Source organism: Elephas maximus, chromosome 12 (assembly GCF_024166365.1).
Source record: "Elephas maximus indicus isolate mEleMax1 chromosome 12, mEleMax1 primary haplotype, whole genome shotgun sequence".
Lineage (NCBI taxonomy): Eukaryota > Metazoa > Chordata > Mammalia > Proboscidea > Elephantidae > Elephas > Elephas maximus.
In genome coordinates, this window is record NC_064830.1 from 12,338,035 (window position 1) to 12,364,694 (window position 26,660).

The 26,660-nt window shown below is 39.8% G+C and overlaps 1 protein-coding gene across 3 annotated transcripts; it reads right to left on the minus strand.

Moving 5' to 3' along the window:
- Nucleotides 1-7,900: 7,900 nt before the first annotated feature.
- RNASEH1 (ribonuclease H1) lies at nt 7,901-19,709 on the minus strand. Of its 3 annotated transcripts, none has more exons than XM_049902811.1 (8): nt 19,489-19,709; nt 18,306-18,421; nt 15,113-15,229; nt 12,790-12,889; nt 11,459-11,513; nt 10,878-10,962; nt 9,181-9,305; nt 7,901-8,192 (listed from the first exon to the last, which is right to left on the minus strand). In XM_049902811.1, the coding sequence occupies exons 1-8, from the start codon at nt 19,617-19,619 to the stop codon at nt 8,106-8,108; spliced, it is 816 nt and encodes a 271-aa protein (XP_049758768.1). In that variant the 5' UTR covers nt 19,620-19,709; the 3' UTR covers nt 7,901-8,105. The 3 variants fall into 3 exon arrangements, with proteins under 3 accessions (XP_049758768.1, XP_049758767.1, XP_049758769.1); XM_049902810.1 differs by having other exon boundaries at nt 15,065-15,229; XM_049902812.1 differs by lacking the exon at nt 15,113-15,229.
- Nucleotides 19,710-26,660: the final 6,951 nt, after the last annotated feature.

Consider the following 26,660-nt stretch of genomic DNA (forward strand, 5'->3'; position numbering starts at 1 on the left):
AGACCCTGGGTTTCTTTGGAAAACGGAGCCAAAAACCTTTGCTGACAGATTGATCCTGGGATGGGTATGAGATAGAGAGGTGTCAAAAGTATCATCACTGTGGGTCATCTGGTTTATAAAAGATGGGTTGGAACACTGCTTTTCTTCTTTGGAAGCAGTTACTAGGTCATCTGAGCTTGACCATGGATGAATCATTTTTATGGGTCTCAAGATGTGGGGAATGAGAGGGATCTTTTGCTGCTCAGATATTTACAACAAAGTAAAGGAATGTCACCAGCAGAGGACCCAGAAGCCAGAGTAGGCTATAACTACTTACTACTTCATACCTTTGGAAGTGGAAAATAAAAGGGACTTGTTGAAAAACACTACTTCATTGACTGTCTCTTGGTTTTCTGAAAGTCTATCTATCTGAATAATTTTTAAAGATCAACTAATTAATTAGGGCCTCTCATAGAGAAGGGAGTTGTCCTCAATATGAAGACTCCTGACTCTAAATAACTAGTGATATTTTTCTAGTAAACACACACACACACAAAATATGAGGGTAATGGCTGTATTTTTTAGAGTTTCTTCATCTTTAATTTTGTTCTTTCAGGTCTTAGCAAAAGGATGCAAATGCTATGAGCGTAACAGTTATATTTAAGAAAACTTGTCGCCTAGAAACACAAAACTGCTTGATTTATTTATCTAATCACAGAGTTGTTGTTAGGTGCAGTCGAGTCAGTTCTGATTCCTGGTGGTCCAACGTATGCAGAGTAGGACTGCTCCATAGGCTTTTCACGGCTCTGATCTTTCAGAAGCAGATTGCAAGGCCTTTCTGCCAAGGGGCCTCACTGGGCAGGTTCAAACCACCAACCCTCTGCTTAGTAGCTGTGGGATTAACTGTCTGTGCCACCCATACACAAGGACTCCTTTAGTGTTGCCCAAAAGGCACCAGAGAAGAATCCCAATTTTGAAGCATATTTTGATGAAAGCTGTTCTTTGCAAAATGATTACTTATGTTAATGAATGTAAGACTAGCGTGGCCGCGTGCCAATCTTTTTCTCTCTGTGGACAATTAAGAACCACAGCTGTCTTAACGAACTTGCCCGGGTATTCATTCATTTGAATGCCTTCTGTGTCCCAGGCACTGTTATAGGTACTGGGAGAACATGAACAAAACGAAGTCCTGTCCTCATGGTGTTTATTTTCTAGAGGTTATTCCCGAGTATCTGTGAACTGAGGCATAAGAGAGCACCATTACAGTTGCTAGATGTTTCGCTCTGACGGCATCCTTTTACTAAACTTTGGGTGCCAATTCATCACTGTAAATGAAAAGGGAGCTTTTATTGAGTGGTCTTTCCCTTCTTGCTCCCACACTACTAGAATATGAGAATCAGAAAGAGTCCAAGGTCCTCATTCTAAGACATGCAACCAGAGGTCACAGACTTGTTCAACTTGTAATAAACAACATAACCTCAAACAAGAATGTGGGTTTCATCTGTTCCCATTTACAATTACCCCAGTATGTTCTTCAGTGTGTAGGCAGGGTGTTTTTGTTTTGTTTCAACTGTATTTCATGTACCTGTCCTAAATGACAGCAGAGTAACTTTGTTTTCTTAAGCCCAGCAAATTACCCCTGTTAACTCTCTAGTATTGGCAGACACCCCAAGAAAGAGTAAGCAATTCTGCATAAACAAACATTTCTTAAAAAGCCTCTCTTTGCATAGCATTATCATATTTTGAAAGTAGTACTTATATATTCCACACTATGTAGCACAGCCTGTTGCATGTAATAGGCACTCAAATATTCTCTGAATTTGAGTTGATAAAGTTAATGTAATTTCAGATTGCAAAAGATACAAAATATGCAGCTGCTTTTTAGATGATCGGTAAGGTATTTCCTTTAAGGAGGACATTTTCCCCAACAAATTGACTGTTCCTCTTTTAATAGAAAGTGGCTGGATTTCATCCAATACAGTTGACTACTTTAAGCAAAACCAAAATCCCAAGGACATTTATAACAAAACTAGGTGACAAGTGTTGACAAAATATCAAGCAAACTGGAACTGTCATGTCTTCTTGGTGTGAATGTAAAATAGTAGAACCACTTTGGAAAAGCTTGTCAGTTACTTAAAAAGTTGAATACACACCTACCACACGACCCAGTTATTCCACTCCTAGGTCTTTACCCAAGCATGTGTCCATACAAAGACTGGAGTCCCTGGGTGCACAAATGGTTAAGCAACTTAACTACTGGCCAAAAAGTTGGTGGTTTGAACACACCCAGAGGCACCTGGAAAGACAAGACCTGCCTGGCGACCTGTTTCTGAAAGATCACAGCCTTGAAAATCCTATGAAACAGTTCTATTCTGCACACATGGTGTTGCCATGAGTCAGGACCAACTCCATGGCAAATAACCATAACAACAGCAAAACAAAGACTAGTACATACATGGTTATAGCAGCTTTATTTCCAATAGTCAAAGACTGGAAATAACTCAAATGTCTGTCAACAGGTGAATGGATAAACAAATTATGGTATATCATACAATGGAATAGTACTCGGTGATAAAAAGGAATTAACTATTGATGTGTCATGGACGAACGGCAAAATAATTATGCTGAGTAAAAGCTTGAACCCCCCCAAGTATGTACTGAATGTTTCCATTTATATAAAATTCTAGAAAATACAAATTAGTCTACAGACACAGTAAGCAGGTTAGTGGTTGCCTGGGGATGGAGGGTTAGAGAGGAAAGGGTTAAAGGGGCATGAATAAACCTCTCCGGTTTGATTATGGTGATGGCTTCATGAGTGTATACATATGCCAAAACTTATCGATCATACACTTTAATTATGTTCAATTTATCGTATGTCAATTATAACTCCAAAAAGCTGTTAAAAAAAAAAAAAGCTAGGTGATGCGGTAACTTCATAGACCCCAATTTACAAGCAGTTAAGGACAAAGTGCTAACAATCACAAGATTTGCTCCCTATGGCATCTGTGTGAAAAAAGCACAGGGAAGCAATTAAGCACCTGATGAGCCTGACAACAGGATAACTGCAAAATAACCAACAGGTATTCCCTGCAAAGGAGTCCCTGGGTGGCGCAAAAGGCTAAGTGCTCCACTACTAGCCAAAAGGTTTGCAGTTCAAACCCACCCAGAGGCACCTCAGAAGACAGGCCAGTGATCTGCTTCTCAAAGGTCACAGCCTTGTAAACCCTCTGGAGCAGTTCTGCTCTGCACACACTGGTTCACCATGAGTAAAAAAAAAATAGGACCTGACAAAACAGTAACCGCCAACAATGACATTCACTGCAAGTATGGTAGGGCAATCTGAGAAGAGCAGCTGAAGCTGGGAGCGGTTTTGCCTGCTCCAGTGGATGAGTGCAAGGGAGCCGCTGTAAGGTCTGACGGGGCTGGAGCAGTCTAGCCCTGTGAACTGTTCAAAGTGACCCACCAGGGACGCACACTGAAGAAAAACTGCTGGGAACAGAAATAATACCGAGCAGAACAGGGATAATGGAGACAAAGAAGGAGACGGTCAGATAAAAATGAAGGGGAACAGAGTCAGGAGATCTCAGAACGCTAACCACCATATTTTTTAAAGGTTTTTTTTAACATTATTCAAAAAGGCAACAGAGAGAGCTCTGTCACGTTAGAAGAGCTATCTGAACTGTGTCCCCTTCTAAACATTCAGGAAAAAGAGCAGTAGAAAAGCACAGAGGTCAAATTCCATGTAAAGCTATTTAAAAAAGAAAAATGAACAGAACATCCCTACAGACAATGAAAGCATGCCAGAAAGACATGCTCACAAAACAGATAAAATGTTTATTTCAAAATGAGTTTAAAAACATTTTAAAAATTAGATATAAAACGTGAAAGAAAACAAACATTAGAAAATATCAGAAATGAGATGACTGAACTCAAGAAAATGAGAAATACAAGAAGAAAATAATTTTAGAAATGGGAATGAAGAGTAAATAAACATAAGGATAATGCCATTAGAGACAGAACATGAAAAGGAAGACAATTTTTAAAACACAAAATGAAGAAAGATTAGAGTGAAGTAACAAATATAGAAGATAGGCAAGTCAGATTTCAACATACGGGTAACAAAAGTAGACAAAGGAAAAGAAAAAAAATGAGAAAAATGTAATGCTAAACTACAATTCCAGAAAATTTTACTGAAAACAAAAATTTGGCCCAGAAAAATCAACACATTACAAATTCTAATAAAATTACCAGACTTGAAGGAAAAAGAAAAAAAAAAAATCCCTTTGGGCATCTAAGTAAAAAGAGCACATGACTTCCAAGGGAAAGAAAATAAGACTTATCAACTTTTCAATTATCACGCCATGGCAGAAGAAAATGGAATGACACATTTAAGATACTTAAGGAAAGAAAATGTGAGCCAAGGATTTTATACCCAGCAAAATGGATCTTCAAGTGTAAAGGGTACAAACCTCACAATATGCAAGAACTCAGGGAACAGTCCCATTCCCATAATGACTACATACATCAACTTAAAGGCTGGTTATCAACATTAAATATATAGAAATGAGCCAAAATGATGGTAAAAGAGAGGGATTATATTATGTAATGGTTAACAATATAGACAAGTACCATTTTTCAGTAGTTGTAATTAATGATGGTGGTAATAGTGCTGTTATTCAAATACCGTATGTTAAAGTGGAATAAAGTAATTATGCGATATTCTTTCTCCTATGTCTTGAGAACCACAGTTCTCAGTGTGAAAGGAGACACAGACATAATATAGAAGCGGTGTAGTAAAAACCATGGAATCCTGAATTTAAATTGGGAATATCTACATCAACAATGACCAGCTAATAGAAATGAGCATCCCAGGTTGTGGATTTGAAATACCATTCCCCCATTAAAAAAAAAGAAGAAACAGGCTGCTCTGACACAGCTATAATAGAGGGTCCCAGACATAGCTGGAGAAAAATGTAAAACAAAATTCTAACTCGCAAAAAAAGACCAGACTTCCAGGCCTGACAGAGACTGGAGAAACCCAGAGATTATGGCCCCTGGACACCCTTTTAACTCAGCACTGAAGTCACTGCTAAGGTTCACCTTTAAGCCAAAGATTAGACAGGCCCATAAAACAAACAGTAATACATGTAGCTCAACCATGTATACGAGACTAAATGGGCACACCCGCCCAGGGGCAAGGACGAGAAGGCAGGAGGGACAGGAAAGCTGGATGAATGGAAATAGGGAACCCAAGGTCGAGAGGGGCAAAGTGCTGACATGTCGTGGAATTGGCAACCCATGTCACAAAACAGTATGTGTACTGTTTAATGACAAACTAATTTGCTCTGTAAGTCTTCATCTAAAGCACAAAAAAGAAACCAGGGGTTCTTGGAAAAATAGCTGATTCCATGTCTGAAGCAGGTGATGTACAAGATGAGTCTATAACACCTTGACATACCAGACAGCAGGAACCTGTCAGTGACTCTGTGTGTGTGTGTGTGTACCTCGCATATCAAAACAACTCAAGAGCTAACTTGAAGAAGCTCCCTCCCACTGGTCAAAGAAGCTACAATTTGAGTTCAGTGAAGATAAAAATTGCAATACATTGAAACCCATCAATATATGCTTAAGTTTACGAGTTCATGATATACATAAATAAGAAACCTTTAGCAGTTACTTCCTAAGGATGACAGAGAACTAATTCATTATCTTGAAAATTCAGTATACAAAAGGAAAGAATCACGTATTCCTGCCTTTCCTGTATCAACTCTATCAATGGGTAACCAAATGAAGGGAAGCATCTCCTTATAACATTATTCTGGCTAATAAATGCAAATTAAATCACAGAACTAGAATACCGCCACTCTGGAAACGCTGATTAACTCACGGATTTAGACAATGAGCATCAGCAGCTGCCAATATCAGAAAAGATGAAACATTATCTACTGATAAAAGCTTGTACCACCGATACAGTCTCGTCAAAAGTATGGAACCTAAGTCTGATGAAGCTTCTGGATCCAGCTGCCAAACTGCAGGAAATATAGAGGACAAAAGAAAATGTTTAGCAGTACCATGTGAAGAACTATAGGACAAACGGATGGAGGGGAAGCTGTTGATTAAAAGAGACTGAAGACATACCAAGTTAAAAAAAAAAAAAAAAGAAACACAAGGAAGCCATTTCTATAGAAATCAGGATAATGGTTACCTTTGGAGGGACAGTGGGGGCTGTGATGAGATGGAGCACTTGGACAGCCATTTGGGGTGGCTACAGAGGTGACCTGGGTGGCAGTTTTAAGGATATTCACTTTACGATAATAATTCAACAAGCTATAAACCTGTTTTCTGTAAGTGTTTTGATTTTACAATAAATAGGTTTAAAAAATAAACGATCATGACAAACTTTTTTTGTTGTTGTTCTTAAACATTTATTTCTCCTTGGAGGTAGGGGTTGAGAAGGAATTGATACAAAAACAAAGCTAAATGACTGAATACATTCTAGTTAATGATATGCTAATCAGACAAATTTGAGAACTGATTGTTCTCAATCTTGGCAGGCCACTGAGTTTCAAATACAGCTATTGATATAATAGGAATGAAAACCCAAACCAAACCCAGTGCCGTCAAGTCAATTCCAACTCACAGTGACCCTATAGGCCAGAGTAGAACTGCCCCATAGAGTTTCCAAGGAGCACCTGGTGGATTCGAACTGCTGACCCTTTGATTAGCAGCCGTAGCACTTAACCACTACACCCCCAGGGTTTCTTAATAATGAAGCCCTGAAAGTACTGGTAGCTGCTTTTTTTTTCCCTAATGCTTTCACGATTTATTAATAGCTGCACAATATTCCACCTTATGGCTGTACCATAATTTAACAAGTCTCCCAATGGTAGACATTTAAACTGTTTTCAAATATATATATATACACATATATATACATATATATACATATATATACATATATATACACACATATATATATTTTTTATATATGTATACATATATATATATATTTTGGTGTACTTTAGATGCAGTTTTACAGAACAAGCTAGCTTCTCATTAAAAAGTTCGGACACATAGTTTTAAGACACTGGTTAACACCCCCATGACATTTCAACGCTCTCCCTTTTTAACCTTGGGTTCCCTATTACCCAGCTTTTCTGCCCCCTCCTGCCTTCTAGTCCTTGCCCCTGGGCTGGTGTGCCCCTTTAGTCTTGTGTTGTTTTATGGGCCTATCTAATCTTTGGATGATGGGTGAACCTCAGGAGTAACTTCATTGATGAGCTAAAGGGGTGTCCTGGGGCCATACTCTTGGGGTTTCTCTAGTCTGTCAGGCCAGCAAGTCGGGTCTTTTTTTGTGAATTAGAGTTTTGTTCTACATTTTTCTCCAGCTCTGTCGGGGACCCTCTACTGTGATCCCTGTCAGAGCAGTTATTGGTGGTAATCGGGCACCATCTAGTTGTACTGGACTCAGATCATAACAAACTTTTTTATAACTTGCAGTGTTTTTAACAGAAACATCCAAAGAAATTTTTTTTTAAGATTTATTTATATCATCTTGGTCTTTAAAAGCCGTAACTGTTCCTCTATATGGTCTAATAGCCAGAGCTACCTATGTGCAGGTTATCCCCCGTATGAGAGTGTCAGCCAAGAGGGCAAGTGGGGCTGAGACCCAGCTCACATTCTGTCTGCTAAACTTTATGTCCTGGCGTGGGGCTGCATCTGCCCAAAGGAAGGGGTGCCTTTATCTTGTCTGCATTAATGCACAGATCAACCTTAAAATCACAGGACTCAGTAGCTATACTTCTTGTCTGTATTTTTAAACCAAGGTTTATTCATTCTTTATTAAAGTAAAAAAATTGGGTCAGACTGCAACAAAACAAACGAGAATAGCATCAAACCCAATAAGCATAATTCTGACATCTCAAAGGATGGCCAATTTATTACACATCTAACCACTTTTATTCCAGCTGTATTTCACAGAAAGCCACACAGCCTTTCCGATTTAGTTCAAAAACTGTGCCTGTGGCATTTATTGCAACACTCCATCCTATGGTCTTTTATTTTTCACATCAATAAGTAACGAAACGGCCACTGACGCAGGTTTCCACGTATTAAAATTGCTTTGTTCAGCCTTCAGATTGCTTAGCTCCTTCTCTTGCTAATCTATCAGCTTCTTCATTGCCTATAAATCCCGAATGACCTGGAACATGCATCTGTTAAGATAAAAATTTTCCTTTCATTAGTTTTGACAAAAGCAATACAAAACTATATTCTCATTAAAAAAAAAAATCAACTATAGTGTATACTGAGAAAAAAGCTCACCTTCACAGCTCCTTTCCCAATGTAATTATAAACAGCACAAAGTATATATTCTTACAAACCTTTTTAATGCATTATGCAATTCATACAAAAATTGGATCTTCCTGTTTGTACTGCCTTCTCCTCACTTAACAATGAGACTTGTCAAGCTCCCCATGCAAAATGCATGTATGCCTGCATGTATGTACGTATATAATACACATATATACACATGCACTTTATTCTTTTTAACTGCTAAGAAAGTATGGATGTGCTTATTTGATTTAATCGTTGTTGACATTTAGGCTGCTGAAAGACAAATGTAAATGTCAGGTTACCACACTGTTAACAGTGGTCCTGGGTAGGGAGAGAAAGGTAGGGTTGAGACAATGGTTGCCATTTAACTCGCTCTGTACTGTTTGGAAAAAAAAAAAAAAAAAAAACCACTTTTAACAAGCCACCTATTATAAGAAAAATATTTCCATTTTGGGAAAAAAGTCATGTTAGTAGGACTCTGTCACACAGCTTTATTATTTTTTTTAACAAGGTCCGTTATATAAATTAGTTTTATTTAACATTATCACTGATTCCAAAGAAACCAACAGGTCTGACTATTAACACCTCAAACAGTCATGAGGTATGCCCAGCCCAGGCATTTACATGAATTAATATCAAAATGTAAAGAGTATCAAATTGCCTTCAAATCAGACTGCCAGTGTATTCTATATAAAGTAATACCCTCTTGTTAACACACTGTTAATTATATAATGAACAAAAAAACAAAACGTATTTTAATACACATTATGATATTAATTTCGTGGAAACCATTATTTTAACTTCTTAATTCATTAAATCATTTATATAAGCCATTAGCTAGTTAAAACATTGAAAAGAAAAACTTACCCACTGAATATCCATGCCCTGGATAAGTCTGTCAAGCTCAACAAAGTCCTCTTTGTTGATTACCTCTTTCCCTGTGCTTGTTCGCCATCCATTTTTCTTCCAACCTGGAACCCAGTTAGTTATACCTAAAAGAAATGCACACTCAAAGATTAATTTCATTATTTCATAATTAGCTTACGTCCTTTTTTGCCTCCATTCTAATTTTTATTAACTGTTCTTAAGCTTGCCCCTCCTTTCCCTCTCCCTCCACAGATATTTTCTGCTGTATGTTCTGTAAAACAATACATGCTGTTATCATTCTCCACTAAGGCACTGGCAGTTCAGAGGTACAACTCTCCTCCTACACGTGGGAAACCCGGGGGGGCATTACCGGCCAGTGCCCCTCACGTGCAGCCACCACTCGCCTGTCACTGGAGGCCTGCGTGTCGCTATAAAGAGGTTTCAGTGGAGTGTCCTAGGACAGACTAGGAAAAAAGGCCTGGCAATCTCCTTGCCAAAGCCAGCCAACGAAAGCTCTATGGATTACAATGGTCCTATCCGCAACCAGTCATGGGGAGGTCCATTCTGTTGTCCATGGAGTCACCATGAGTCGACTCACAAGAACAGCTGATATCAAAATGTAAAGAATATCAAATAGAATATCAAAAAGAATATCAAAATCACTCTATGAAGAACAGCCTGACATCCTGCCCAATCTCCCCACATCTAAGCCATCTATCACACACTCCTAGGGGACAAGCTGTTGTCTCAAACCAAACTGCTGACTATGCTATTCGTTGGCTGAAAGAGGTCCCCCTATGTGAGAATAGTAATTTTCCTCTAGACATGTCATCTTTACTTCACACCTGGCATTCTGCTGCAGCAAAATGACACAAGCCTATCAAAATTGTTCAGATGAATACTTGATTAAGGGGAGACTCCCAAAACACTAAAGAAGAATTAGTTCTACCCACACAAAATTCCTTGGGAAAGGCAGTCAGCTCAAGGTGACAGGCACTTCACCTGTGTTGAGCCCACTTCATCATCACAATGGCCCTATAAAGGTGTGTTTTATTATCTCCATTTTAGAAATAAGCAAAATGAGGCTCTGGAAAGTAAAATAACTTGCTTATAGTACAGAGGTAAGGTAATAGTCTTGCTTGAAAATTCTGGTTGTTTTTTTTAACTTCCCTGGGTTTATCTCTTGCAATTGCTCCCATTTGTGTTCTAAGTAGTCATTCTAAACTTTTCACTTCCTTAATTATGCCATGCTTTGGTGTTCTGCAGATGCCTGAAATACTCTTCCTTTTTCTCTAACCTGTGTTCAACCTTCAGTTCTCAGTTTAAGATGTCACTTCCTCCAAAAAGCCTTCCCAGACCTCTTAAGCATCCCTCCCAGGTGGTCCTATATGCTATATTCCCCAAGGAGTACTTAGCATACTACCTTAACATGCTTATTCACATTAAACTCAAGTGCCATGAAAGTACAGATTTATCTCTCTTCACAGCCTGACACAGAGTGGGTATGAAAAAAGTTTGCAGTAAATACTGGAGCAGAAGCGGGATTCCACAATCCTCACTCTTTCCTGGGTACCCCATCAAACAAACGTTATCCCTGTTTACCATTTGGGTTCTGCCCTGTTACACCACCTCCCATGGGGGAAGAAAATATATATTTCCTTTTATAACACCAGAAGAAATAAAATGTGAACACTCACCATTTATAGTAAACATACTGTCTGTATAGAGAACCAACTTATTGATGTTTTGAGCCTTTGCTTGTTTGATGGCTCTGCAGGCTGCCTTGAAGAAATGAATCAATAATCATTTTACACAGTGTTCAGCTTTCAGCATAACTTCAAAATATAAGCGTTCTTTTTCTGGACTAGCTGTGGTGACCATATTCTCTGTATGAAATAATGCTTAAATATATAATTCCACTGTTTACACACCTACTTGCAAAAAGTTTTGTGATTTTTCTAGAGAGTTCTTAACCTTCAAAGTTGTTACTTAACCCCAAACTAAGCTTCTTTTGGACTCTATCTTATATACATCCACAAAAACCTGACTCACAGTGACCTAATAGGTCAGAGTAGAACTGCTCCACAGGGTTTCCAAGAAGTAGCTGGTGGATTCAAACTACCAACATTTGGTTAGCAGCCAAGCTCCTAACCACTTTGCCACCAGGGATCCATCTTATAAACGTAGGTAGTATAAAACTAGTTGATACGTTCACAGTCAATGCTATTAAGAAGGGTGAACTTAAATTTTTAGTAGAGAAACGTATCTAATAACTTACATGAATTTCTGCTCTTTGGTTTGTTTGTCGCCCGGGAAGTCGAATGCCTACATTTCTGTTTCAGAACAATACAAAAGAAAATTATCAAACAATTCTCAAAGTAATTCCTTAAACCTCTCCGTAGATAACAACTGGTTAGTGTATATGTATGTATTTGAAATATAAAAACCAACCCACAGCTTTTGAGTTGATTTTGACTCTCAGTGACCCTATAGGGCAGAGGAGAAAAGCCCCATAAGGTTTCCAAGGCTGTAAATCTTTATGGAAGCAGACCACCACACCTTTCTCCTGTGGAGCCGCGGGGGGGTTTGAACAGCTGACCTTTCGGATAGCAGCCAAGCACTTTAACCACTGCCACCAGGGCTCCTTATAAGAGCACAATATAAAAACATAGCCTTTAAAAACTAACCAAACTAAAAATACTTACATTTTATTGAAAGGCACCATGGTATAGTGTGGTAGACGGAACAACGGACCAGAAGTCAAAAGATCTAGGTTTAAGTCTTAGACCTGAAACGTATTAGCTATGTGGTCTTGGGCAAGCCACTTAAAGTCACCCTCAGTTTTGTCCCTGTGAAAAGTTGAAAGCATGAGCTCACCCACTCTCATGGGGTCTGAAAGCTAAGACGTTAAGTTGAACGATCTTTGTAAATTATAAAGCTCAACGTAAGTACAGTGGTATTATTACTGTACAATTTATAGTAAATATGCCTAACAGTCTCGTAGGCACCTGTTACTTTTGGAGAACAAAGCTCAGAACTGATCCATGGGGACTTGAGAAGAGTCAAAGCACTGTTTTACATTTGATTTTAGGATGTCAGTTATTATTCAAGTTCTTTCATACCTAGGGGCTAAGATTATGTGAATGGCTGCATTTCACATCCCTTTGATTTCGTGCCTTTTGAAAAATAAATAGATCACCTGTAAAGTCACGTATCTTCAGAAGAGTCATGGCTAAAACTCTGGTGATACGATGGGTCCCAAGCCCAGTGACCTGCCCCCTTGCAAGAACGATCTCCCAGTGTCCCCTGTGCTCTCCCAAGAGGAAAATACATAATTTTGTATAAGATTTTATCAGTGAGACAGAGACTTTTCAAGTTTTAGGGCTAGAAAAGCAATGCTAAGGTTATTTAACATTCTGAAGAACAAATCCGTTCAGCACCAACACGAATCAAAGCTGTTTTCCTGTTACGCCTACAAATGCTTTTATTTGGTAGGTCTTCCAAATAACCCAACAATAAGCATATCCTGTCTCATCTTTTCACAAGTTTTGAAATATGATTCGGTAAAATGTGAAGCTTAAAAAGTTTCGCCTTATTGGTTTTACTCACAAAGGATGGCCTGGCCCCCAATAAACACCAATTCCTGCTCGTGCCCTTTTCCGTCCGTTACTGGAGCAGCAGCCGTCAGTGTACACAACCACGAATTCTCCTGTAAAAGGGAAACTTAGTTAAGTGCTGCTGGGCCAACATTCCTAAAAGCTGAAATTCACCTCAGTAGCTTACTAACGTTGAACTAGTATCTTAAACGCAAAGATTTTACGGTGCTTTTAATTTACATTGTTGTTAAGAATATACACAGCAAAAACATATACCAATCCAATAATTTCTACAGGTACAATTCAGTGATACTGAGTCCATTCTTCAAGTTGTACAACCCTCCTCACCCTCCTTTTCTCAGTTGTTCCTGCCCTATTAACATAAACTCACTGCCCCCTAAGGTTCCTATCTAATCTTTCCAGTTGCTGTTGTCAATTTGATCCCGTGTAGTTCTTAAAAGAGCAAAATGCTCAACACTATCAATTTCAAATGTCAGATGGGGGCATCTGACACTTCTGTTCATATCCACTCATGTTCTGGCCCCACATGCCAGGCAAATTAGAGGAGAATCCACTTACTTAGTAAGGGCGGAACACGCTGCACAGCGAACTGCTGTTTACATCACACACTAAAGGCATCAAAGAACAATAAAACTGTCCTTTTCTACATCAGAGGTTACTTTCTACATCAGAGGTTATTACTTTCACTGTCAGGGCACTGTCATTCCACAAAAACAATGCAGTGTGCCTCAGTATCATAAAAACCTTGCCTGTCAGAAGTTCAAGTCTTCTGCAAAATGTCCAGTTTTTTTAAACATATTTGCTACTAGTAAAAACTGGCCCATCTTTGCTTCTTTCCATCAAGACTGAGGGTTTAAGTGCTTTTTCAATGTTACAAGGAACGACAAGAACTGGTATGAAGGCACCCTTAGATCACTGAAGACCAGAACACTTTCAGCGAAGTGGTGGGAGTGGAAAACAGACTGCAGTGTTAAAGGGCACGGGTGTGGACGCAACTAGAGGCAGCATGTGCTTGAGGCTTTTGCCACAAGGAGGGTAGACTGAGCATGGCAGAGGCAAAGGGAAAAGGAGATGGGATGTTAAGAAAGGGTGGAGAAGGCATCTGTGACAGGAGCGGGGCTGGGAGTGCTGAGTAGGTAGTCTATGGATGTTGGGCAAGGCTCCTTCTTGCAACGGGAACTTCAGACTAACAACACTATTGCTCACTTCCTTCTGTTAGTTCTATTTCAACTGTGAATACCTAGTGTATGTTAGGCACTATGCTGGTGCCATGTGTATCATGCCTCAAGCAACTGTTAGTGCTCTGGAAAGGGCTCATCTCCCAATTACTAAACAAGTAGTTGCTTCAATTACTATTGGTAAACATCCAAATCAAGGACAGTTTGTTTTTTTTTAAACATAACTATAAAACTGATCTATAGATGCAGCTTGACAGGTGTTTTCTGTTGTTTTCCTTTAAATTATAAAATGGCTTCTTGAGAACAACTTTGAATCTACAAACACTGATTCATTAGAAAAAAAAATGCTACTTATAATTTCTGTTCATACATGTAAAAGACAGAAGAAGCTTACATAATTAAAGTCAGTATATATAAACACCTGATTAATGGATTTAAAAGAAAGGAAAGTTCACTACTATCTTGCTTCCCAAAATAATGTAGGATCTCTTAATGTTTTGTAAAGATAAGGATATAAAAGCTTAAAATGTTGGTGTTAATCTACTATAAAAAGCAAATATAAACTGCTCTGTTTATAAAGACTTCTGCTAGGTCTTTCTTACCTGAAGCTTCAGCTTGGATTTTTCTACCCTAAACACCCAGTGCCATCGAGTCCATTCCGACTCATAGCGACCCTACAGGACAGAACAGAACTGCCCCACAGAGTTTCCAAGGAGCACCTGGCGGATTCGAACTGCTGACTCTTTGGTTAGCAGCCGTAGCACTTAACCACTACTCCACCAGGGTTTCCTTTTCTACCCTACTGACCTAAAATACTGCATGCATAAGAATACGGTTATTTTAAAGGATTACAGTGTTTTTCATTTGTAATCTATATAATTGTTTTTTTATGAACATCCAAAAATTTTAACAATTCTGTACCACTGGATCAATCATAAAGTAGTGACCTTAGAGATTTCTAATTAACCTTTTCAGATAAGACTCAGGAGGTTAAACATCAGCTCAAATTGTCCTCTTTAAGAAAGTGAGAAAAATCTACATGTTTTTGTGATTACTATACTAATAATAAAAAATCCAAGAAAGATATACCCATGTAAGAAAATGCGTCTTTGCTAACTGAAGGCACTGATGCCGTACTTCGTTTTACGTGCTTCATACACGACTCTGCGTCTTCACCTTCTTCTTTATCCAGTGACTCACGAGGCCGCTTGTTTGCTTTCGCCTGAGGTTCTTGCACATGTTTATTTTTCTGTCCTGATAGACGGAATCTACTTGTTAGCCAGAAACAATGAATATAACATGTTTAAGTATCAAGAAATTCAGTAAGTTGTTTAGTATCACTAAATAAGACTTAAATCCTCTTCTTTACACGGCCCTACACAGAGGGAGTGACTTAAGGCAGCGTGTACCATCTCAGGTTTTGATGTCCTGTGAAATAATTTAAAATTTTTCCTGATATGGTAAGGACAATGTCAAGATGATATTAAGGATTTTGTTAAAAGCAAAATCTGGTTTTGATGGCGATAATAGAGATCCCAAGGGGTTTTCACTCTATAGGGATCACATATTTTGAACATCTGAGGGGCTCATTCCCCAGAAAAATTACAACTATCAAAATTTTGTATATAGTATCAGCTATATCTGTGGTTCAGAGTACCCACCCCCTCCTAGAAAAAAATACTAGAATTGCAGGGATGCCAAGCTGAAAACGTCTAGGAAGGCTAGGAGGCAACAGGCAAGTCTAGCTTAAATAAACAGATAACAGGGCAGGCGAAGAAAGGCAAATAAAACCAGAAGGGTAGATGAGATTGGGTTCCTTCGTGGGCAGTAATGTTACAGTTATTTCTTCAGCAGCCCAGCCATAGTGGATTCAAGATTAATCCCAGAGAGACTCTCAAACACCTTCTCAGGGTTTTCTGGGAGCAGCCAGCATCTCACTCACTCTTTAACATCATTATGGCAGCTAAAGCAGAGGATAGGTTAGACCAGCATCCAAAAAACAGGAGTTACAATTTCAGTTCAACCTTTTATCTGTCAGCCGTGAACCTGGTCAACGCACTTAAACCCTCTAAGCTTCTGTCAAATGAGCAATGGACTGGATAATCTGAAATGTGTTTTCCTACGTTACCACTTTATACAGTAGAAACAGGGGTACAGAAGAAACAACTGATTTCATTTCCAAAAGTACCACCTTAACACAACATAATGGAGATCACTTTTAGCTCCAAACCCCTAAAACAGGCATGGAGAAGTGAGCCACTAATATTTATTATTTTTTAAAAATTTATTTATTTATTTAAGCACCTGCTAAATCAGTACAAACCAAAATCTCTAATCTAGCCTATCTTCTCAACCCACACTTTCTAGAAGACTGCTAAGTTTACATGGGCAAAACCTAAGTGAAATCAGTATTTCACGCAGAGCAATGTTTGGTATTTCCACTCTACTATATTTTAGATTACCTTATATTTACCTTGAAAACATGCCTCTAGGTGCTCTAAACCCACAGCAGTCCAGTTGATTCTGACTCATGGCAACAATAAGGCCAGAGTAGAACTGCCCCATAGGGTTTCCAAAGAGGAACTGGTGGATTCGAACTGCCGACCTTTTGGTTAGCGGCCGAGCTCTTAACTACTGAGCCTCCTGGGATCCCTAGGTACTCTATAGAACTTAAATACATATGTACAGACCAAAGTGCAGTTCCGTAAAATCTTAGTATTAATATATACCCTGGTTTTATTATTAGAAAGTTAAATTGGTCCAAAAGTTTTAAAGAACAGAAAAGACCTTGAAGGAAAGGGGGACCACATGTATCAGGTAATTTTTACTTCACAAAGTAACTGATTTTCCTTTGAGTCAATTAACCATAAATAGGTTTATATAAGGCACACTAACTAGCAAGTAACTCAATAATTCCAGAAAGAGGATAAATGTAATACTAAGAGACAGGAAAAATTAGACAAGGGGCTAATACTTTTGTTTTGATACAGTTCATGATTATTAAAGATGTTAAATCCCAGTTTATATGTTAAAGTCACTTGATGAAGAGGTCTCTATAAACTTTCAAGTAAGATTCACAGACAAAAAGAACAATGTTCCCCTTAAGAAAAAATGTGGAATACTTAACAGAAATATATATATATATATATAATAATTGAGATATACATAAATTACTAATTGGTTTAAAAAAATCTATGAAAAGAAAATATTAAGAACCCAACAAAAACAAGAGTCGTACTTTCATACTTGCTTTCTGTCCCAAACTGATTTCTCCATCTGGGTAGAAAACGGAACTGTCACTTTGGAGCCTCCTTTAAAAGCTGTTGGGAGGACAAGGGTGAAGTGGACACACCCTCAGGTGAGGTCCTTCAGGGGTAGATTCCTACAGTGATCTGCCTCTCCCTGAGTTCTGCTTGGTCCAGAACTCTGATGAGGGTCCACAGGAGCAGCTGTTCAAGGTCTGAGCATCTCATTGTGTTCTGGGGGACTGTCCACAAAAACTGACCAAAACTATCCTTTGCTTAGTCTTAATCCACAGAGGTAAAGTTTGAATAAAGTAAAAAAAAAAAAAAAAAAATCCTCCCTCCAGGTAGGTTAAGATGTATTTTAAATCTTGTGCTCTAAAGCATAGCCACCTTTAGCCTTGCATAATTGAAGTCCCTTATACTAGAGCTTAAGGAGCCCTGGTGGCACAGTGCTTAAGTGCTGGGCTACTAACAGAGAGGTTGGCAGTTCAAATCCACCAGCAGTTCCGTGGCAGAAAGATGTGGCCGTCCGCTTCTGTAAAGATTTACAGCCCTGGAAACTCTATGGGGCAGTTCTACTCTGTCTTATAAGGTTGCTATGAGTTGGAATTCACTGATGACAACAGTTTGTTTGCTTGTTTGTTTTTACAGACCTTAAGCTTCAAATAACTATACTTTCTATAACACATAAAATTAGGAGAAATCTACGTTGCGTGACTCTGTCATAAGTAAAAAAGGAAACACCACACAGATGCATGCAATGAAAGGAACTATACTCATCACTTTAAAATTGAAGCCCACTCAATTCAGTAGCAAGTACAAGTATCTTAAAAAATACAAGGAATTATGGTACTAGTGAGGACACTTAATAGAAACAGATAATTGTTCTGGCTTGTTCTAACACCATTACTGACATGAAACACTACCCTTAACTTCTCTGAGTCTGCGTCCTCATCTGTAAAATGGAAGCCATCATAATATCTTCTCTATCTGCCTAGAGGATAGCTATACAGATCAAATGAAGTCAGGTTATGAAAGACTCTGAGTAAGTTCAAATGTTAACACTGATATGACGTAGTGATTACCTTCTGAACCATCAGGGCTTACAGAGCTCCTGACAAAGGCCCAGGCCTCATCTTCAGTAGCAAACTTCTTAAATCTGGCAGCAGGAAACCGGTCCACCTGTGTTCTACATTCATTCCTGAAAGAGAACACGCTACATTACTTCTTTCCTCCCTTTCTTTTACTTACTACCTTTTTAATTAAAGTTGTTTTCTTAAATTGGGAATGTTCTGAAAAAGGATAAGGCTGTCAGTTCCTTGAGAACAAAGGGTCATGTCTTTTTGTGCACAGGTTATTTTTCACATCCAATCCTACATCACGTGTCATGCCACGTACCAGCCATACAGCATGCCAGCACCATAGGCTTTCTCAAACTCAAAACATACTAAAATTTTGGGGTCTTTGAAAAAAAAAGTAGAAATAATTTCACTACAGCAAAAAGATCAGCTTTCGAGATGCTTCTTTCTCAGTACTTTACTGATGTGCACATGGAAACACAAACACACATTACGATAATAAACCTTGATTATCATATCATATAGTGAGAGTCAAGGCTCAAGTGCAGCATCTGTGATTTACTAGCTCGTGAATTTCCTGACCACAGTAACCACACCTGAAAAATGAGAAAAATCACACCTACTTCAAAGATTATTAAGGGATCCAACGACAAATACTGGCTTATAATAATTTCTCTTTTTAAAAACACGAAGATTAGATTAGGTATTATCTAAGTTCCATCTCTGTTATTTGGTACAAAAAAATGTTCTGATAATGCTGGTTGGGACTTCTATTAAGCAAGAATTAAGAAGAAGCCACTGGCCGCCCTCAAAAAAAAAAATCAAACATTTCTGATATTCCAACAAAATTAAACTTTGTCGAGGCCTCCTACTGTGTGAGCCTGCGGGGCCGACGTCAGCTCAAGACTGGCAGGAACCAGAAGCAGCGCTGCGCGCTTTTCGGACTTCCCAATTTCCTGGGTGTGAGAAAATGGGGCTCCTACCAAAAATCAAACTACAAATACGGGCCCGCGGCACAAATGGTTGAACAGTCACTAGAGCCGGACTGTACCGTGTGGGATCCCCGGGAGGCAAAGCTGGTCGGTAAAAAACTAATCAACAGCAGTTTCCTCGGCTCCTGCTATTGGGGAGAAGATGGAAGATGAGAAGCTTGGAAGAGGGTGGCAGCTTCGGAAAGCCGGTCACTCACCAAGTAAGAAAAACCCCGGTCTTGCGGCCCCTTCTCACGGCATAGAACATCCCGAACCCCCCACAGCCGCAGCGACTGTAGCTCACAGTGGCCAAAGCGACTCTGTGAGCAAGAGAGAAAAGCTTGGTCATTTCTCACTCCTGTGGAGGGAGAAGCATTTTGGACCCGGGGTTCACACCCGAGCCACTTGGAAATGACACACAAACTTCCGGCGGCGGCGCAGAGAGATGACGTCCTCCTCTACCGGGGCCCACGGAAGCGGCCGAGGGGCGGGGCCTGTAGCGGAGCCGGAGTCAAGTTGGGGCGGGGCCTGCAGCGGGGGCGGGAACAGATCCGGGCTCCGAGATGGGCGGGGTCTGAAGCGAGAAGGAGCGCGGAGAGGAGTGAAGTTTGAAGTAGGGCGGGGCCTAGAATGGGGCGTGGCCTGAAGCAAGAGTCCCTGGCAGGGCAGGGCTTCGGGCGGGGCAAGATCTGGAGCTGGAGGAGGGCTGGGTCGGAGCGTGGTCGGGGGAGGGGCGATCTAGGCCCGGCGCGGCGAGGGGCGGAGCCTAGGGTGGACCCTGGGGCGGGGAGCTTACGGTCTCCGACCTTGGAGAGGCTACAGCTTCCGCCTGGAAAACGGATTCTGCTGCAGCTGCGCTGGGTCTCCGCCTCTCTCGGGTCCCCAGATGCTAGCAGTTCGGGGAGCCGTTCCTCCTGTCTCGCCTGTCTAGTTCTCACCTTGGCTGCACAAGGGTCACAGCTGGGAAGCTGTGAAAAAATTACCGATGCCCAGCGCCCCGTTTGGAAATTCTGAACTGAAACCAAGTCTTTGGGTCAACTGAAAAATAAAATTCTAGAAATCATTTCATGACAAGGAAGAGACAGCCTTCCGACATGCTGCTTCCTCAATTGAAAACCAACTGAAACCAGATCTTTGGGCGGGGAGCCTGGTGGTAATATTTTAACAGCTCTCTAGGTTATGCTGACGTGAAGTTGAGGTTGATGTCTCTCCGCCTAAGCATGCCAGGACACCCGTTTTTCTGACTTTTCAGATGTGGGATAACTAGCAGGAGGATTTGATTAGTGGTTGAAAATGGTGGAGAGTGGCTAGGAGAGTGTACTACTTTTGTCCACTTTGAGACCTCTGGGCCCACTGTTTTGGCTGTCCACTTTTGCAGATATATTTTTTCCTCTTTCTAAATACTCTCCTTGGTGACCAACCAACAGTCAACCAGCAAGTCAACAGTTCTTAGCGCTAGATAAGAGTCGTGAAAAAATGCAAGTTTTAAGTTCAGAGTGCTGAAAGCGATTAGCACAGTCAACTGTTCATTATCACAGATTATTTAGTTTCCGTTTAACTCTTTGTTCTTTCACAGGCAGTAGTATTAACACTAATCACGTGCAGAGAGAAATAAAATTGGGCTGGAAGTAATGCTTCTGATTTTATATCCTATTCATCCATAAACAAAATTTAGATGTGGTCAGGAGTTTGTTATTATTTGGACCATGTACTTTTATTGCTGTTGTTGTTGTTAGGTGCCATCGAGTCAGTTCCGACTCATAGCGACCCTATGCACAACAGAACAAAACACTGCCCGGTCCTGCGCCATCCTCACAATCGTTATGCTTGAGCCCATTGTTGCAGCCACTCTGTTCATCCACCTCATTGAGGGTCTTCGTCTTTTCTGCTGACCCTGTACTCTGCCAAGCATGATATCCTCCAGGGACTGATCCCTCCTGACAACATGTCCAAAGTATGTAAGACGCTGTCTCGCCATCCTTGCCTCTAAGGAGCATTCTGGTTGTACATCTTGCAAGACAGATTTATTCCTTCTTATGGCAGTCAATCGTATATTCGATATTCTTCACCAACACCACAATTCAAAGGCATCAATTCTTCTTCGGTCTTCTGTCCAGCTTTCACATGCATATGATGCGATTGGAAATACCATGGCATGGGGCAGGCACACCTTAGCCTTCAAGGTGAGATCTTTGCTCCTCAACACTTTAAAAAGGTCCTTTGCAGCAGATTTACCCAATGCAATGCATCTTTTGATTTCCTGACTGCTGCTTCCATGGCTGCTGATTGTGGATCCAAGTAAAATGAAATCCTTGACAACTCCAATCTTTTCTCCGTTTATCACGTTACTCATTGGTCCAGCTGTGAGGATTTTTGTTTTCTTTATGTTGAGGTGCAATCCATCCTGAAGGCTGTGGTCTTTGATCTTCATTAGTAAGTGGTTCAAGTCCTCTTCACTTTCAGCAAGCAAGGTTGTGTCATCTGCATAACGCAGGTTGTTAATGAGTCTTCCTCCAATCCTGATGCCCTGTTCTTCTTCATATAGTCCAGCTTCTCGTATTATTTGCTCAGCATACGGATTGAATAGGTATGGTGAAAGAATACAACCCTGGTGTACACCTTTCCTAACCTTAAACCAATCAGTATCCCCTTGTTCTGTCCCAACAACTGCCTCTTGATCTATGTAAAGGTTCCTCGTGAGCACAATTCTTCACAATGTTACTTTAATTGTAGAAAACAAAAAAGTGGATTTATTACTTGAATGGCTGGAAAGACTGTTGTTGTTACTTGTCTTCAAGTTCGTTCTGACTCAAAGCAGGCCGCGTACAACAAAATGAAACACTGCTTTGTCCTGCGCCATCCTCACAATCGTTGTTTTGCTTGAGCCCATCGTTGGAGCCACTGTGTCAATCCATCTGATTGAGGGTCTTCCTCTGTTTCATTGGCCCTCTACTTTACCAAGCATGATGGCGTTCTCCAGGGACTGGGCCCTCCTGATAACATGTCCAAAGTACTTAAGATGAAGTCTTGCCATCCTCGCTTCTAAGGAACATTCTGGCTGTATTTCTTCCAATACAGATTTGTTTGCTCTTCTGGCACCATACTTATTTAATCTGTATGCTGACCAGTCCGTGGTATATTCAGTATTATTCACCAACACTATAATTTAAAGTTATCAATTCTTTGTTGTTGTTGTTAGGTGCCGTTGAGTCAGCTCTGACTTGTAGCGACCCTATGTACGACAGAATGAAACACTGCCTGTTCCTGTGCCAGCCTTAAAATTGTCGTTATGTGTCAATCTATCTCGTTGAGAGTCTTTCTCTCTTCCTCTGACCCTGTACTTTATCAAGCATGATGTCCTTCTCCAGGGACTGATCCCTCCTGATAACATGTCCAAAGTACGTAAGACACGATCTCCCCATCCTTGCTTCTAAGGAGGATTCTGGTTGTACTTCCTCCAAGATAGATTTGTTTGTTCTTTTGGCAGTCCGTGGTATATTCAATATTCTTCACCAACACCACAATTCAAAGGCATCAATTCTTCTTCGGTCTCCCTTACTCATTGTCCAGCTTTCACATGCATATGATGCGATTGGAAATACCATGGCTTGGGCCAGGTGTGCCTTAGTCTTTAGGGTGACATCTTTGCTTTTCAACACTTTGAATAGGTCCTTTGCAGCAGATTTGCCCAGTGCAATGCGTCTTTTGATTTCCTGACTGCTGCTTCCATGGGTGTTGAATGTGGATCCAAGTAAAATGAAATCCTTAAGAACTTTAATTTTTCTCCGTTTATCATGATGTTGCTTATTGGTCCAGTTGTGAAGATTTTTGTTTTCTTTATGTTGAGGTGTAATCCACACTTTAGGCTATGGCCTTTGATCTTCATCAATAAGGGCCTCAAGTCCTCTTCACTTTCAGCAAGCAAATTCTTTGGTCTTCCTTACTCATTTTCCAGCTTTTGCATGCATATGAGGCCTTTGAAAATACCATGGGTTGGGTCAGACCAACGTTAATCCTTTGTTTTTTATCACCGTAAAGATTTCTCTTGCCTCAGATTTGCCCAGTGCAATGTGTTGTTTAATTTCTTGACTGCTGCTCCCATGGATATTGATTGTGGGTCCAAGTAAAATGAAATCCTTGACAACTTCAATATTTTCTCTGTTTATCATGATGTTCCTTATTGATTCAGTTGTGAGAATTTTTGTTTTCTCTATATTAAAGTATAATCCATACTGAAGGCTGTAGTGTTTGATCTTCATTAGTAAATGCTTCAAGTCCTCTTTGTTTTTAGGAAGCAAGATTGTGTCATCTGCATATTGCTGTTGTTAATGAGTCTTCCTTCAATCCTGATGCCCCATTCTTATTTATATAGTCCAGCATACAGATTAAATAAGTATGGTGAAAGGGAACAATCCTGACATACACCTTTTCTGATTTTAAACCACATGGTAACTGTCTTCCAAATTTCTTGGCTTACAGGACTGAGCACTTCCAGCACTGTATCCATTCATGAAACATTTCAATTGGTATTCCATCAATTTCTGGAGCCTTGTTTTTTGCCAGTGTCTTCAGCACAGCTTGAACTCCTTCCTTCAATACCATCAATTCTGGATTATATGCTACTTCCTGAAATGGCTGAACATTTCTTTTTTGTACAGAGACTGTGTATTCCTTCCATCTTCCTTTGATGCTTCCTGCATCATTCAATATTTTGCCCATAGAATCCTTTGATATTGCAACTCGAGGCTTTAAAATTTTCCTTCAGTTCTTTCAGCTTGGGAAATGCCAAATGTGTTCTACCTGTTGGGTTTTCTAATTCCAGGCCTTTGCATATTTCATTATAATACTTTGTCTTCTCCAGCTGTCTTTTGAAATCTTCTGTTCAGCTCTTTTACGTCTTTGTTTCTTCCATTTGCTTTAGCTACTGTACATTCAAGAACAAGTTTCAGAGTCTCTCCTGACATCCATTTTTTCTTTTCATTCTTTCCTGTCTTTTTAATGACCTTTTGCTTTCTTCATGAATGATGTCCTTATATCATTCTACAACTCATCTGGTCTTTGGTCACTAGTGTTCAATGTGTCCAATCTATTCTTGAGATGGTCTCTAAATTTAGGTGGGATATAGTCAAGGTCGTATTTTGGCTCTCATGGACTTTTTTTTTTTTTTTTCCTTCAACTTGAATTTTCATATGATTAATTGATAGCTCTGGCCTTGTTCTGACTGATGATATCGAGCTTTTCCACCATTTCTTTCCATAGATGTAGTGGATTTGATTCCTGTGTTTCCATTCAGTGAGGCTCATGTGCGTAGTAGCCATTTATGTTGTCGAAAAAAGCTATTTGCTAATGAATAAGTCATTGGTCTTGTGAAATTCTATCCTGCGATCTTTGATGTCATTTCTATAACAAAAGCCGTATTTTCCAAATACTGATTGTTCTCCTTTGTTTCCAACTTTTGGATTCCAATCACCAGTAAATATCAATATATCTTGATTGTATGTCTGATCAATATCAGACTGCAGAAGTTGGTAAAAATCTGCAATTCCTTCATCTTTGGCATTAGTGGTTGGTGTGTTAAAGTTGAATAACAGCTATATTAACTGGTCTTCCTTGTAGGTGTATGGATATTATCCTATCACTGACAGCGTTGTACTTCAGGGTAGAATTTGAAATGTTATTTTGATGATGAATGTGATGCTATTCCTCTTTATTTTGTCATTCCCAGTGTAGTAGACCATATGATTGTTCAATTTAAAATGACCAGTACCACTCTATTTCAGCTCACTAATGCCTAGGATATTGATGTTTATGCATTGCATTTCATAGTTGACAACTTCCAATTTTCCTGGATTCATACTTTGTATATTCTGCCTTCTATTAATGGATATTTGCAGCTGTTTCTTCTCATTTTGAGTCTTGCCACTCCAGCAAATGAAGGTTCCAAAAGCTTGACTCCATCCACGTCATTAAGGTTATATTTACTTTGGGGAGGCAGCTCTTCCCAGGTCATATTCTGAGTGCCTTCCAGCCTCAGGGGCTCATCTTCCGGCACTATACCAGACAATGTTCCGCTGTTATTCATAAGGTTTTCAGTAGTTGGATTTTTTAGAAGTAGACTGCCAGGTCCTTCTTCCTAGTCTGTCTTAGTCTGGAAGCTCCAGGGAAACCTGTCCACCATAAGTGACCCTCCTGGGATTTGGGTGGTAAAGCTTCCAGTATCACAGCATCTAGCATCACAGCGACATGCAAGCCACCACAATACAACAACCTGACAGACGCCTGGTGGTTCAGGTAATAAGGGTGCCTTAAAAAAAAAAAAAAAATTGGAAACCCTGGTGGCATAGTGGTTAAGAGCTACGGCTGCTAACCAAAAGGCTGGCAGTTCAAATCCTCCAGGTGCTCCGGGAAACTCTATGGGGCAGTTCTACTCTGTCCTATAGGGTTGTTATGAGTCGGAATCGACTTGACGGCAATGGGTTTTTTTTGTTTGTTTGTTTGTTTTTGGTTTTTATCTATAGAGGGAATCCCTGGGTGCTGCAAATGGTTAATGTGCTCATTTCTTAACCAAAAGGTTGGAGGTTCTAGTGTACCCAGAGGCACCTCAGAAGAAAGGCCTGGTGATCTACTTTCAAAAAATCAGCCACTGAAAACCCTATGGAGCACAATTCTACTCTAACACACGTTTGCCATGAGTCAGAATAGACTAAACAGCAACTGATTTTACAAAGAGAGAATTAAAAAAAAAAATAAAACCTGGTCAAAAGTCAGATAGCTTTGTTATCAGCAATCACTGACAATTCTATACACCGTCAGTGATAAAAACACTCCTCTTTGAAAAAAGCCTTCTAAACTCTTGTTTACCGTTGAGTTTTAATAATATACATATAATGTCCCACATTTTCATGACTTAACTTTTAATAAACAGTTTACATGGATGTTAATTCCAAGAACTTCCAGTTATACAGTTGGCTCCAACACACACGGGCTCAGCTACAAATGAGTTTATAAGGTTCGGAATTGGTGGCACTTTCTTCAGTGCGGCTTGTGTCTCCAGCACCTGGAGTTTCAGGCCCTTCCGCATTTAAACAGCAGATTGCAAGCAAAGGATGACAGCACAGTGATCATAAAGACAAAGGATGGAACTCGAGTTAATTCTGTGTGGTCACTTGCATTTAAAACAGTGCAAAAGGGCAAAGAGAGCTACTAGGTGAAATAGTTTTGTTTGGTAAGTCCAAGTCTTTGTTCATACCTTTTTTACTGAATTTCAACAATGTCTTTTAAATGAACATTTAACCCTCTTTTTAAATGTTAATTTCTCGTTTTAAAGACAAAGAATGAATTAAGAAAATAATGGTTGTTCCTGATTACAGGATTATAACTAAAAATATTT

What these genes read in the sequence shown, in the direction of transcription:
- RNASEH1 (XM_049902810.1), bottom strand. Translation starts at nt 19,619, where the DNA reads ATGACCAAGCTTTTCTCTCTTGCTCACAGAGTCGCTTTGGCCACTGTG. An exon ending in AAGCCCTGATGGTTCAGAAG is followed by an intron (nt 15,230 to 18,305) that starts GTAATCACTACG and finishes TCCGTCTATCAG; the next exon opens with GACAGAAAAATAAACATGTG. An exon ending in AGGGCATGGATATTCAGTGG is followed by an intron (nt 8,193 to 9,180) that starts GTAAGTTTTTCT and finishes TTATCTTAACAG; the next exon opens with ATGCATGTTCCAGGTCATTC.